This window comes from Hyla sarda, chromosome 2 (assembly GCF_029499605.1).
Source record: "Hyla sarda isolate aHylSar1 chromosome 2, aHylSar1.hap1, whole genome shotgun sequence".
NCBI classification, from domain to species: Eukaryota; Metazoa; Chordata; class Amphibia; order Anura; family Hylidae; genus Hyla; species Hyla sarda.
In genome coordinates, this window is record NC_079190.1 from 188,489,641 (window position 1) to 188,503,846 (window position 14,206).

General features: G+C 41.2%; 1 protein-coding gene across 3 annotated transcripts in view; it reads right to left on the reverse strand.

The window, feature by feature from the left end:
* The window catches only part of TXNDC9 (thioredoxin domain containing 9), a 30,986-nt gene that overhangs the window by 3,611 nt on the left and 13,169 nt on the right, over positions 1 to 14,206 (reverse strand). For all 3 annotated transcript variants that reach the window (XM_056555965.1, XM_056555964.1, XM_056555963.1), the window contains exons 3-4: positions 12,672 to 12,790; positions 7,476 to 7,730 (exon numbers count right to left, since the gene is read on the reverse strand). In XM_056555965.1, the coding sequence (XP_056411940.1) occupies positions 7,476 to 7,730; positions 12,672 to 12,790 (374 nt within the window). The remainder of the gene's footprint in view (positions 1 to 7,475; positions 7,731 to 12,671; positions 12,791 to 14,206) is intronic.

Consider the following 14,206-nt stretch of genomic DNA (forward strand, 5'->3'; position numbering starts at 1 on the left):
GTGTGCGCGTGTATACCCCGATACACCCCCAGGAAAGGCAGGGGGAGAGAGGCAGTCGCTGCCCGCTTCTCTCCCCCTGCCTTTCCTGGGGTCTAGAGCCCTGCTGCCGGCCCTTCTCTCCCCCTGGCTATCTGCGCCGCTGCCCTTTCTGTCCCCCTGACTATCGGTGCCGGCGCCCCATTGCCGGCGCCGATAGCCTGGGGGAGAGAAGGGGCAGCTGCACCCATTGCTGGCGCCGCTGCCCCGTTGCCTCCCCCCATCCCCGGTTGCATAATTACCTGTTGCCGGGGTCGGGTAAGCGCTGCTTCAGGCCTCCGGCGTGCGTCCCCTGCGTAGTTGCTATGCGCAGCACCGCGCGGCGCACTGACGTCATGCGCCGCGCCGTGCAGCGCATAGCTCCCCCTGGCTGTCGGCGCCGCTTCTCTCCCCCTGTCAGGGGGACAGAACGGGCAGTGGGGATAGCCAGGGGGAGAGAAGGGCCGGCAGCAGGGCTCTAGACCCCAGGAAAGGCAGGAGGAGAGAAGCGGGCAGCGACGGCCTCTCTCCCCCTGCCTTTCCTGGGGGTGTATCAGCGTAGAACACGCACATAGACTTTAGGCTAAAAAAAGTGCGTGTTATACGCCGATAAATACGGGTTCTTTCATTAATTAATTATTAATAAATTGTCCTTTCCTCTATTAACATTTACCCCTTCTGTATAAAATTTTATATATTTCCACTACGGTTCCTTTATCCTTTCATTCAGCATATTCTGCTTGTTCTCCCCGTTTCTACCCGCTTATTTCGGTATCAGTTACCTCTCCGTACCCCTCTTATCCCCTCTTTCATTTTACCTCACCTTGTTCCTGTCTCTCTCTTCAGCGCCACAATCGCCATTGTCGCAGCTCGCACGCTCCTATACTTCTCCGGCGCTTGCGCAAGTCTCTCGAGACTTGCTGACAGAGGTCGTCCTCTGTCTAGCGTCCTCGGGATCTCGTCATTCTTCTCAGAGTGACAGAACCCGAAGGATGCATAATTCTCCTCACAAATCTTTTGTTCACGAAAGTTCATTAGTGTATCCTTTTCAATTCCTTTTCTTTTAAAAAAAATAATAATTTACTTCATTTCTTAGCTTATACTGCCACCCGGTGGTTGTTTTCGGTGTGTGTGTGTGTGTGTGTGTGTGTGTGTGTGTGTGTGTGTGTGTGTGTGTGTGTGTGTGTGTGTGATATATATATATATATATTATATATATATTATATATATTATATATATATATATATATATATATATATATATTTCTTCATTTATTTCATTTCAGTGAATTCATTCATATATATCTCTAATTAATTATTTTGTAATTAACTTAATTATGTGTACAAGTATTAATCCTTAATTTTATTCCTTCAGATACCTTTGTGTGTCCCTATCCACTTATTTCATAATGTCTGAGGTAAATAAAAATGTATCCACTGAAAAGGTCCTTCCAGAAAATTTGCAATCTCTGGTGGACGCTTCTATTGCCAAGTCCATTAATACAGCGGTACAATCCGCAGTCTCTGCTCTGCAGGGCTCTATTGATAAATCAGTATCTCTGGCCATAGCCCGCTCTAATTCAACGAATGTGGGTTCTTTACCTCCCCTAACTCCTTCGGACCAATTCTGGTCCCCAGAAGAGTCAGTGTCCCAATTGGCTAAGGGACTTAAGGGGCCAGGTAAGGCAAAGTCCAAGAGACGCAATTCTAATGACGGCCCTTACTCCTCTAGACAAGGTAAAAATACCTCAGGAGTACCCCAAGATTCATTACATTCTCAAACTATAGAATCTACTCGTTATTCTAACTCTAGTGGTTCTCAAACCACAAGATTTACCCTCAACCCATGAGGAAGCTCAATCCAGTAGGGTTAAGAAATCAGGCTTCAGGGCATCCCTGAATGACTCTGACATTGAGGAGATACTATATGTTTTGGAGAACAGTGATCCCAATCATGACGACCCTGGCAGTCAGGAAGAAACTAAGTTAACTGAGTCGGGTGACGCATATTTTGACCCAGCATTGATATGTCATCCACGTTCTGGGGAATGGCTTCTAAAAGCAAAGGTAGCCGAATTTATTTCATTATGGGCCAATAAACCCCTTGACAAACCGTCACGTAATAAATTAAAGGCAGAATGTCCAAGACCAACTCTGCCAAATAATGCCTCTCATACCCCGGAATTAGATCCATTCATGGCTAAATTTCTTTTTAAAACGGGTAACAATCCAAAAAAGGGAGTGGATAGAAGTTTCAAGTCCTTTCAGGACAAGTTAATGGACCTATTGGGTCCTCTGACAAAAATTCTAAATTTGGCAGAAGAGGCATCTACTTCTGATACAACTGTAGATCCCGAAGCCCTTAAAGGGTGGGCCCAAAGGGCCAAATGTATTTTTGGGAATGCTAACGCTTCCCTCTCCAACGAGCGTAAGCGCTCCATCCTATTAAAAATAGATCCCCAACTATCCAATTTAGCCACGTTAGAACCCCCAAATCCTACCAAAGGCATGCTCTTTGGTGATGATTTTATTAAAGAGCTAAATAAATATGTCGGCCTATTCTCATCCCTGAATAAGGCCCAAGTATCATTGAAAAAATGTTCTCTCTCAACTGGTTTTAGGGAAGGCCGGAAGAGGACGTGGCCGTTCCTCCCAAAATCAATATCCTACTCCCATACAGCACATTCTTCAGCCCCCTCTTCCGCCCCCCCTCCCCCCTTTTTTCCATACAGGGGCAGACCATGGAGGGCCAGAGGTCACAGAGGAATCCCTCGTTCAAGACCTCCCACAGGTAAGTCTACCTCAGTCTTCTTCCCAAAATATTCCGCTGGGGAGGGGGGGAAGACTCCTGTATTTTTCCCACAATTGGACTACGATTACGTCCGACTCCTGGATCCTAAACACGGTCCAGGGCTATCAAATAGAATTTGTCTCTCCACCAATACAAACCTACTTACCACATCTGATTCATTTCTCTCAAACAGACAAAACTCTTATAGATCAAGAAATCAGAATTATTTGCCGAACAGGCAATTATTCCGGTTCCACTCCAATCACCAGGTTTTATCGGCAATCTTTTTCTGGTGAAAAAGAAAGATGGAGGTCACAGACCAGTGATAAACTTGAAACTCTTGAACAATCTAGTTATCTATTGCCACTTCAAAATGGAAGGCATACATCTACTAAGAGATATCCTATTGCAACAGGATTGGCTTGTAAAAATAGACTTAAAAGAGGCATATCTCACTGTCCCAATTGATCCTTCCTCTCAGATGTTCCTACAATTTGTTTGGGAAAACCAAAAGTGGCAGTTCACTTGCCTTCCTTTCGGCCTATCATCAGCCCCTTGGTGCTGTACAAAACTACTGAAACCAGTAGTAGCTTCTCTCAGAAGTCGAGGAGTTCGTCTTATCTATCTAGGCTATATTCTCCTTATGGCCCAATCAAAAGTGTTTCTTTTGCTCCACTTGAACTGGACCCTCTCTCTTCTTATTCATCTGGGTTTTCTGATAAACTACAAGAAATCAATCCTAGTCCCTTCTCAGAACCTAGAGTTTTTAGGCTTTATGATCAACACTCAGTTGACCACTCTAAGCCTTCCTTCAAGGAGATTAAAAACCATTCGGAAGGAGATCAAACAAATTCTCCGCAAAGATATAAAATTTCTTTGAGAACGATTGCTCGGATTGTAGGCCACTTATCAGCCTCAATTCAGGCCATTTTCCTGGCTCCCCTTCACTACAGGGCTCTTCAACGTTTAAAGATTCGTCATTTAAGGGAAGGTCTCGGTTACTCCGACGAAATTCCCCTATCTCCAGAAGCCAGAGAAGAACGCCTCTGGTGGCTCACTCACATAGAGTCCTGGAATGGAAAAACAATTTTCCATCCAAATCCGGACATCATTATAGAATCCGATGCGAGTCTTTCCGGATGGAGAGCTCGCTGCGGTTCTCTCTCCACTGGAGGGAAATGGTCCCAGACGGAATCTCAACTACACATAAAATTGTCTGGAACTTCTAGCGGGATTTTTTGCTTTGAAGAGTTTTGCAAAAAATTCCTCCCATTGTTGTATCCTCCTTCGTATGGACAACATTTCTGCTGTCCAATACATCAACCACCTGGGAGGTACGAATTCCAAAATGTTTGCAGACTTTGCCAAAGATTTTTGGCATTTCTGTTTGGACAAATACATCATTCTGAAAGCAGAATACTTACCAGGGATTTCCAATACAGTAGCGGATTGGTATTCACGTTATCTCACGGACTCCAGCGATTGGAAACTTCTTATTCCGATCTTTCAATCAATCAATTCTTTATAGGGTCCTCTTCACATAGATCTTTTTGCTTCCCGCTTGAATACCCAGTTACCTCTGTTTTTCAGTTGGCGTCCAGACCCAGAAGCTCTAGGGGTGGACGCCTTCCTGCAATCCTGGCCTCAGAAAACCCTGTATGCTTTTCCTCCATTCAATCTAATTCCGCGAGTTCTCTTTCAAACCTCGGTCCAGAAAACCACGCTAGTTCTCGTAACGCCACTCTGGCCAATTCAATTGTGGTTTCCCCAAATCTTGCACCTGCTCATAGACCTTCCCCGTCTCCTTCCTTCCTCTCACAATCTCCTTTTAGATCCTCAAGGGAACTACAACCCTCTGATTTTATCGGGCCATCTACCTCTGGTGGCTTGGATTATTTCGGGTCGCCAAGATCTGACTTCCAGTTTTCAAAATCAACTCAAGACATCCTTTCAGACGAATGGGCCCCGGGTACCAAGTCAGCTTACGGATCAGCCTGGAGACTTTGGTCTCATTGGTGCGATCAACGACACTTGGATCCCTTACGAACATCTATATCCCATATCTTAAATTTCTTAACAGAATCATTTGATGCTGGTAAAGCCTACAGAACGATTAATCTCTATCGCTCAGCAATCTCCTGTAGACACTTTCCTATAGATTCCATCCCTGTGGGTAGGCATCCTTTAGTTTGCCAACTTCTAAAAGGTATACGTTTTCGTAGGCCTCCTCTTCCTAAATATAATTCTACTTGGAATGTAAAAGTCATTCTTGATATGTTTATTTCCTGGGATGATAATGATAATTTATCATTAAAATTCATATCCTTTAAACTCACTACCCTTTTATGCCTCAACTCCGTCAAAAGGGTTTCTGATGTTAAATCATTAGCTATATCTCGCAGACAGTTTACACCTCAAGGTGTTGTTTTCTCGGTATATCGGTGTACTAAAACAAATCTCCATTCTGTTTTTTACCCTTCGTTTCCGGATAATGAAAAACTGTGTGTTGTCCGTTGTCTTCATTCTTATGAATCCCGAACTGAATCTCTTCGGAGTCCATCTTCCTCCCAACTATTAATCTCCTTTTGTAAACCTCACGCTCCAGTCTCCTCCCCCACTCTTGCTAGATGGGTTAAACAAACCATGCACCTTGCTGGTATTGACATTTCCAAATTTACAGCTCATTCTACCAGACGTGCAGTCTCCACCAAACTTTTCCAATCCAGCGCTTCTCTTTCAGATTTATTAAAAGCGGCCAATTGGTCCTCTGATTCTACTTTCAAAACCTTTTACTTTAGACCTGAGTCTCATGTTTGTATGTTATTATTGTGATAAGATTCATTATTTAGTATTTTTATGATGATTTCGATTAAGCTTTGAACTAGCATAATACAAAGCGTCTTGTCTTGCCATAAAATTGAGAATTTTCCTATCCTAAGTGACGGAAAATTTGGATTTTATTAAAGACAAGACGTGAGTATTATCCCTCCCTAAACCCATCCCTATAACATGTCATCTATCTCTAATCTTCCAACAGCTTCACAATAGGATCCAATCACCGTTGGACATCAACTTTGAAGTCACTTCATGGGACCTATATTCATTTGACTTCCATTTCCTCCTGCATTATCTTCGTGGTCAACTTCCTGTACCTTTTATCAGCTTGATGATTGCTGCAAAGAAGAAGGGAGATACCTGTGTGATGGACACCTTTATTATCTGTGATGCAGTATGATTGGCTGATGGCACGGGACCTCATACTAGGTTGCACGTTCACATACCCTTTGTTATATTATAAAAAAGTCTTTTTTCTGTTAATACTTACAATACTTACTGGCTGCTGAGTTTCAGTAAAGAAGTTAAATAGCATAATACTCACGTCTTGTCTTTAATAAAATCCAAATTTTCCTTCACATAGGATAGGAAAATTCTCAATTAAAATGTAACTTTTAATAAATTATAAATAAATGTGAGCTGTAGGTGAATTAAAAACCCAGCACACTATGCACTGATGTCTTAACACAAATTAGTATTTTTTCCCCATAACCTCTGAAGACGTCACATATGTGACGAAACATGTTAGGGGGGGGCTCTGAAGAGTTTTTAATTACAGCGCAGGCACACACTGCAGGTGTGCCATTAAAATTAAGAAGGCAGTCCTGGAGGATGCTAATTTGTGTTAAGACATCAGTGCATAGTGTGCTGGGTTTTTAATTCACCTACAGCTCACGTTTATTTATAAATTTATTAAAAGTAAAATTTTAATCATTTGAAGTGAGGGATAAAAAGTGGACTATTTACTCAGTCCTTTGGGCTGTGTTGTCTTTCCTGCTAATTACACAAGGAACACTATATTAAAAGGTTTATTTGGTGACAGGCACTCTAAGAGGTTAAATCATCATTATTTTTGATCCATGGTCAACAAAACACAAAAAAATATAAAAAAAAAAACCAAAACTACAAAATTGCTGATTTGTCATCACATCACAGAGAAAAACTGAATAAAAAGTGATCAAAAAGTCATATCTACAGAAATGCGGTAATAATTTAGCCCTCACACAGCTCCATGTTATAGGGGTCAGAACATATCAAAACATAGTATGTTTTGTTTTATTTAAAGTTTTGTAATACATATGGTAAAAAAAGGGTACCAGTAAAAAGTACAACCTGTAATGCCAATACAACTAATATTGGAAAAATTAAAATGTCTTAGAATGTGAGAAGAAAAAAAAATGAAAATTTGGGGGGGTTGGGAAGAAGTTAACCTTATGCCATTTCATCTACACAGTGCTCGAGTCCTAAAAATGTCAGTTGAATGAAGAACTAGTCAGCGGAAGTGTTTGTTATTCTGACTGAAAAATATTGCACTAGTTTCCTGTGCACAGTATTTTTCAGTGAAGGATGGCATCTGGACAAGTGATGTGTCTCTGTTAGTGACAATTTTCAGGATGGGAGCACTGTGTAGTGCCTGGAGAAGGCAGACATTACAAGTAAATTGACACTGATTTGTAAATTGTGGATATTCCGATTTTGCAAGACATTTGTTAAAATAAATAAAAAGCAGCCAACCGTTTTAACAATACACAGCTTACCAAGTGTTGCAACAAAGTAAAAACTAAATGAATGCAGAAATAAAAATACCAGCTCGGTAATTCTAAAGCATTTCCTACCTGTAGTTAATAATATTGCCACAGCCAAGCCTCCATTCCAGGGTCTCTGTAGTAAACTCATCTGTATTGCCCAAATCAGTAAAACCGGTGACGTAATCTCTTGTTTTCCCATCTTTCACTAGTGCGAGCGTTGGGATGACTTTAATGCGCAGTCGTTCACATAAAAAGGGAGCTTTCTCCACATTCAGTTTTAGGAATTTTGTTTCAATGTGTTTCTTGGCCAGTAATGCCAAGTGTTTGTCCATGATCTTACATCTAAACAAGAAAACAGTAACCATCATTCAATAACCCATATAAAGTAGTTAACCTCATGTTGGTGTAACAGACACTGTAATAGAGATATTATATATATATATATATATATATATATATATATATATATATATATATATATATATATATACACACACATATACACTTGTATATGCTTACGTTAGTTTATGCATAAAATGTTCATTTCAGGGTCCTCATATTCTCCTCATCTTGCTTTGCTCCTAGTCCCCCCCCCCCCTCCCATCGTGTAGAGTCTCTAAACAAAGAAGCCTGCCAAACTTTTCAGGAAAGACATACCTTTCCCCCCCCCCCCCTAGTAGGGGGTGGGAACTTATGCTAAATACAGAGGTAATATAACCAAGTGGACGGCATAATAAAGAGCAGAGGCATTTGAAACTTTTATGGCTCCGTTTGATTTACTTTGGTGTACACATTTTGATTTGGCCGGGAGTAAGATAGTTACAGGGTAGCTGATAAAATCCATATCAGGTGGCGCCTATCAAAGTGGGGCACTGGTTTTTTTTAGGCCTCATGTGCAAGTCGCAATATACGAGGGTGTATGAAATGTGAGAGTGAATAAGCAGGATCCAGTTGGGGAGGAATTGATTGAGTCGCCTGGGGGAATTGCATTGTTTGGGGTAAGATGTCTCTTGGGTTTCCAGGGACTTCCCAAAAATTACAGATTCTCTGGACTCTTTCCTTGGTCGCCTTGGAGGATTGAGTTGTTTGGGGCGAGCTGATGAACCGAAGAGAGGGCATCAGTGGAGTTTTGGCACAGGACGATTAAACGGGCCTATGTCTCTTGGGGGAATTGAATTTTGGGGTAGACTGTCATCTAGGACAGTGTGTATACGGTACACGGGACTCCTTAAATAACATTTCCAGGGACTCCCCCAAAAATAACATATCCTCAGGATCCTCTTCCCATAGTAACTGATTGAATATGTGGTATATGTGTCATGTTTTGTCTTAATGTGTCCATGGATTATTGTTAAATTAGATAATTCAGACGAAGAGAGGGAGTTTATTTCCCCTTTCTAATACTAGGCCAAAACTACATTTAAATGTATTTGTGTTTAAAAGATCTCTCTTAAAAGTACAGGGGTTGAGAGGGGTTTTAGTTGTGCAACAGCTGGAGGCCCATGAATAGGTCCCACCAGGAAGGGGGGCTGTGGGCTTTAGATGAGAAGCTGGGGGCCATAGGTCTGCAGTTGTAACCTGACCTCACTGATATAGTTGCCGACAGGAAAAGGGGCAAGGGAACTGTAGAGAGTTGTACTAGAGTAAGGGAAAAATAAATAAAGTTTTGATGAAAAACGTGGTGTGTTAAAAATTGAATAGATGAATCATAGATATTAAAGGTAGTTGAAATTTGATGGTTGATGTATAAGAGTATTCATATATAGCAGTGTTATATACAGTCATATACAGCAGTCTGATTCTTGAGAACAATTGTGATTTAACTTAGTTATATTGTCATCTGAATGGGTATAGATAGGCAGAAGTTGTTTTGCCTGAAAGTATGATGGAAATATTTAGGTAATGAAATTAACACCGATGTACAGACACACATTTTTTTTTTTTTTTTTTTATAAACGGTTGATAGGATAGTGAGAAATATTATATGTGATGGAGAGCCTTTGTTTTAGGGTGTGGGATACCAAGAATGGAAAATGGAGATTGAGTGAGGGGAAGTAAGGTATGTGAGGGGGGGGGGGGGGGTAGGGAATGTGAAAATAGAACTGTCTGTATAATGCTATCATTATGGAGCTAAGAATCCCTTATGGAGTGATATTTGTTACAGGTGTGGCGCGCATCAACTGCACCCTAAAATCACAACCCCAGATAATGTTAACATTTTACCTTTATTCATCCCATGCTCTCTCTTTTTGTGGAGATAGCCATGAGGCTGCTAGTCTCTGCCCCATGCTTACGCCGTATGAGGGACAGCCCTATTACAACCCCCGAAAGTGAAGCTCCTCCCCCAGCAGCCATTTTAGCTCACCCAATTATTCCCACCTCCACTCCCCGGCAGCCATCTTAGCACAACTAGTATAGTGAAGTATGTATGATGTAGATTAATGAATTAGGAATACATGGAGTATGACCAGTGAATGTTTTCTGGTGAAGTTGTTTATGTAAGTGTTTATGTTGTAATGGATCCTTTTAAATTAGTAAAGAACAAAAAAGACAATCCATGTGGTATTAACTGATCCTATCTGATTATATTTTATTAAGTTCCTAATACAGTGACCCCCCGACATATGATCAAATCGACATACGATGGCCTCTCAGAGGCCATCGCATGTCGATGTCAGCATCGACATACGATGCTTTCTTATGTCGGGGCCATCGCATTAAGTGCTATCCGGCAGCGCAAAATGCTTAAGCAGCTGCCGGATAGCAGCTTAATGTTCCCCGTGTGGTGCGGTAAGTATTACTTACCCCGCCATGATGCTCTGGGGTGCCCTTCGGGTCCAGCGCTGGTCCTGCGGTGTCTTCTCGGCCCTCTCCGGTGACATCAATACGAAGCTGCGCACGCCGTCCCGTCATCCAATAGGAACGGCGTACGCAGCAACGTCATGACGTCATTACGTAGGCCCAGTAAGGCCTTGTGGAAGAGAGCGAAGGACCGGAGAAGACAGCGGAGGACCAGAGAAGACCAGGAGAGCCCAGCGGAGGCCCGGGGACACCATTGGGAGCAGCGGGACGCGGTCCGGAGCAGCGGGGACAGACGAGTATGACTACTTTTTTACATTGCACGAATCCCTCAACATACGATGGATTCGACAAACGATGGCTCGTTTGGAACGAATTACCATCGTATGTTGAGGGACCACTGTAAGTTTTGTTTTCACAGAAGAGCAGGATGGATGAAAAAAATGAAATGTATAAGGAAATGCAATTAATGGTCTGATTATATTACAGGAGTAACCAGAGAAGAAGTTTGGCCAAGGAAAATAAAATGAAACAAAATAAAATAAATTAAAAAGTGATCACTATTTAATTTATGAATATTACCATAGGCATTTAAAATCACTTAATGTTTTATTGATTATAAATAATAGCAATTGAAGGTGATTTTTCCCAATTTTTGAAAGAGCTCTGTATATTTTTATTCTTTTACATTTTGTTTTTTGGTGAGAATGTGGGCCCTGTGTGTTGTATGTTGAGTATTTGTAAATGTTGGTATTCGTACAGGTTACATGTGTATTGTATGTCTCCTTGTAAAGTAACACAGGGATCAAGGCAGACACCAGGACGTTCGAGGGCGATTGAGGAATGACCAAACCGGAGGGAGGACAAAAAGCCAGACTCAAAGGGGTGATGAACTGTGACATAGAGGAGTGGGAGGAGAAAGGCGGGGCTTATAGGAAGAGTGACAGAACAGCCTTGGTCTACTGAAACACAGTCACATTAAATTGAAGAAACTACATATTTACTGTTTAAACTTGAATGTGTTTATAGTACCTGCATACACAATGTGATATACCTATACATTATAAATGGCATTTATTTGAACAACATAAATTTTGAGTGGATAACTTTAGAATGATAATTTAGTGTAACACAAAGATGCTGATTGTCTTAAAATTATAAGGTTAAAAATTCGAGAGCCATGATAGGATATCAGAGAATCCATGGTTGATGCAGAGTTATAAATGCAAACTTGTTCCAAGTAATGTAAAGATGTAATACATAAGACAGGATATATGGTGACCATACGCAGAATGAAGTTTTACTGCAATAAACCAGTCAATCTGAGCTGGTGGTTCAGAGAAGTAGAGTTGAAGGTATTCACTGAGATGTGTAAGATATCTGTAAACCTAGGGGATAATAACCAAGTGCATTCTCTACCATATTACAAGAATAATAGGGTCTCACTGTCTGTGAAGCACTTTTTCCCACTGCTAGAAAGTTTCTGGAAAGGCGACATATGGAAAGTCTTCTAAAACATGGTGTATATGAAAAGGAAAAATGCTTAATTATTTAGATTTAGGCTCTGCTAACATTTGCATTGTGGTTTCACTTTATAAAAGCGGTGCTGGATCAGTCAGTTGATTTCCATTGTGGTGTCATTTGCATGCAAAAAAAAATTTTTTTTTTCTGTTAAAGGGGTACTCCGCCCCTGGCATCTTATCTCCTATCCAAAGGATAGGAGATAAGATGTTAGATCGCCGCGGTCCTGCTGCTGGGCACCCCGCCATCATTACTTCACAGAGTGAGTTCGCTCTGCACGTAATGACGGGCGATACAGGGGTCGGAGCAGCGTGACCTCATGGCATTACATGGCATCATTACATCACGGCCTGTCCCCTTAATGCAAGTCTATGGCAGGGGGCGTGACAACCGCCACGCCCCCTTCCCATAGACTTGTATTGACGGGGAGGGCCGTGACGTCACGAGGGGCGGAGCCGTGACGTAACGATGCTCCGGCCCCTGTATTGCCCGTCATTACGTGCAGAGCGATCTCGCTCTGCGCAGTAATGATAGCGGGGTGCTGCAGCAGCGATCCCCGGGGTCCCCAGCAGCGGGACCCCGGCGATCTGACATCTTATCCCCTATCCTTTGGATAGGGGATAAGATGTCTAGTGGCGGAATACCCCTTTAAATACTATGGAATCTGCAGTAGAGGTTTTCTTCCGTAAACAGCACCACTCCTGTCCTATGGTCGTGTGTGGAATTGCAACTTGGCTCCATTCACTGCAATGGAACAGAGCTACAATACCACAAATAACCAGCAGAAACCAGCTGTTTATTCTAAGCATGGGTAACCCCCTTTAATTTTATTATGTGTATAGTTACAAACAGTGCATTTTATTATTTTTATCAAGTAAAATGTTTGTTGATGCGTCCAAGTACAGGTTAGTCTGAAAACTGTACTTTTACATGCAATAAAAAGGAGGAATATTTTTGAAATACCTGAAAGTAGAATCTCTGTAAAAATGGCAGACCACATTTTTACTTTCTTTCACTTCCTGGAAGAAATCTTTCTCACTTGGTATTTCTCTGTATTCTCCATGCCCTTTGGATAGCCATTCCTAAGCAAGAGAAAATAATAAACACTCAAGAGAATGATAAATGTTCTATTTGCCCTCACTTAGAAATAATGATTCCCTGTTCACAAAACTTTCCAGTGCTCCCTGCATGTTTTGTGTGTTATTTTACAAAAGAAAAAAAAAAAAAAAAGTGTTAATCAGTTTATGCAATGGGGGGAGATTTGTCATGGCCTTTCTGCCATTTTCCTAAGTTTAATTTGGCACAAAATTTTGGCGCAGTTAGTTTTCATGCAACTTTAAAACAGACACTTTCTGCAAAACTTACTATGAAATGCAGCAAATCAAGCAAACGCTCAAAAAGAAATATTCATACCATGTCGGCCTTGCCTTAGGAAAGTGACATCCTACAGAAAGTTCTGAGGTGATTTTTCATTTGTGCAAAACTTACCAAGGTCTGTCCGGTGAAAAACGTTATTTTTTTTTTTTAAACCCCTTAAGGACACGGGGTTTTTCCGTTTTTGCATTTTCGTTTTTTCCTCCTTACCTTTAAAAAATCATAACTCTCAATTTTTCACCTAAAAATCCATATTATGGCTTATTTTTTGCACCATCAATTCTACTTTGTAATGACGTCAGTCATTTTACCCAAAAATCTACGGCGAAATGGAAAAAAATGAGACAAAATAAAAAAAAAAAAAAAAAAAAAACGCCATTTTGTTAATTTTGGGGGCTTCCGTTTCTACACAGTAAATTTTTCAGTAAAAATGACACCTTATCTTAATTCTGTAGGTCCATACGATTAAAATGATACCCTACTTATATAGGTTTGATTTTGTCGGACTTCTGGAAAAAATCATAACTACATGCAGGAAAATTTATACATTTAAAATTGTCATCTTCTGACCCCTATAACTTTTTTATTTTTCCGTGTATGGGGCGGTATGAGGGCTCATTTTTTGCGCCGTGATCTGAAGTTTTTAGCGGTACCATTTTTGCATTGATAGGACTTATTGATTCATTTTTTCATGATATAAAAAGTGACCATAAATGCACTATTTTGGACTTTGGAATTTTTTTTGCAAGTACGCCATTGACCGAGCGGTTTAATTAACAATATATTTTTATAATTCGGACATTTCCGCATGTGGCGATACCACATTTTTTTTTTTTATGGGAAAAGGGGGGTGATTCAAACTTTTATTAGGGAAGGGGTTAAATGATCTTTATTCACTTTTTTTTTTTGCAGTGTTCATAAGAAACCAGTGATCGATGATTCTGCCGCTTGACTGCTCATGCCTGGATCTCAGGCACTGAGCAGTGATTCGGCGATCGGACAGCGAGGAGGCAGGTAGGGATCCTCCAGCTGTCCTGTAACTGTTCGGGATGCCGGGATTTCGGCGGCTATCCCGAACAGCTCCCTGAGCTAACTGGCATGGTTTCATTTTCATTTTAGATGCG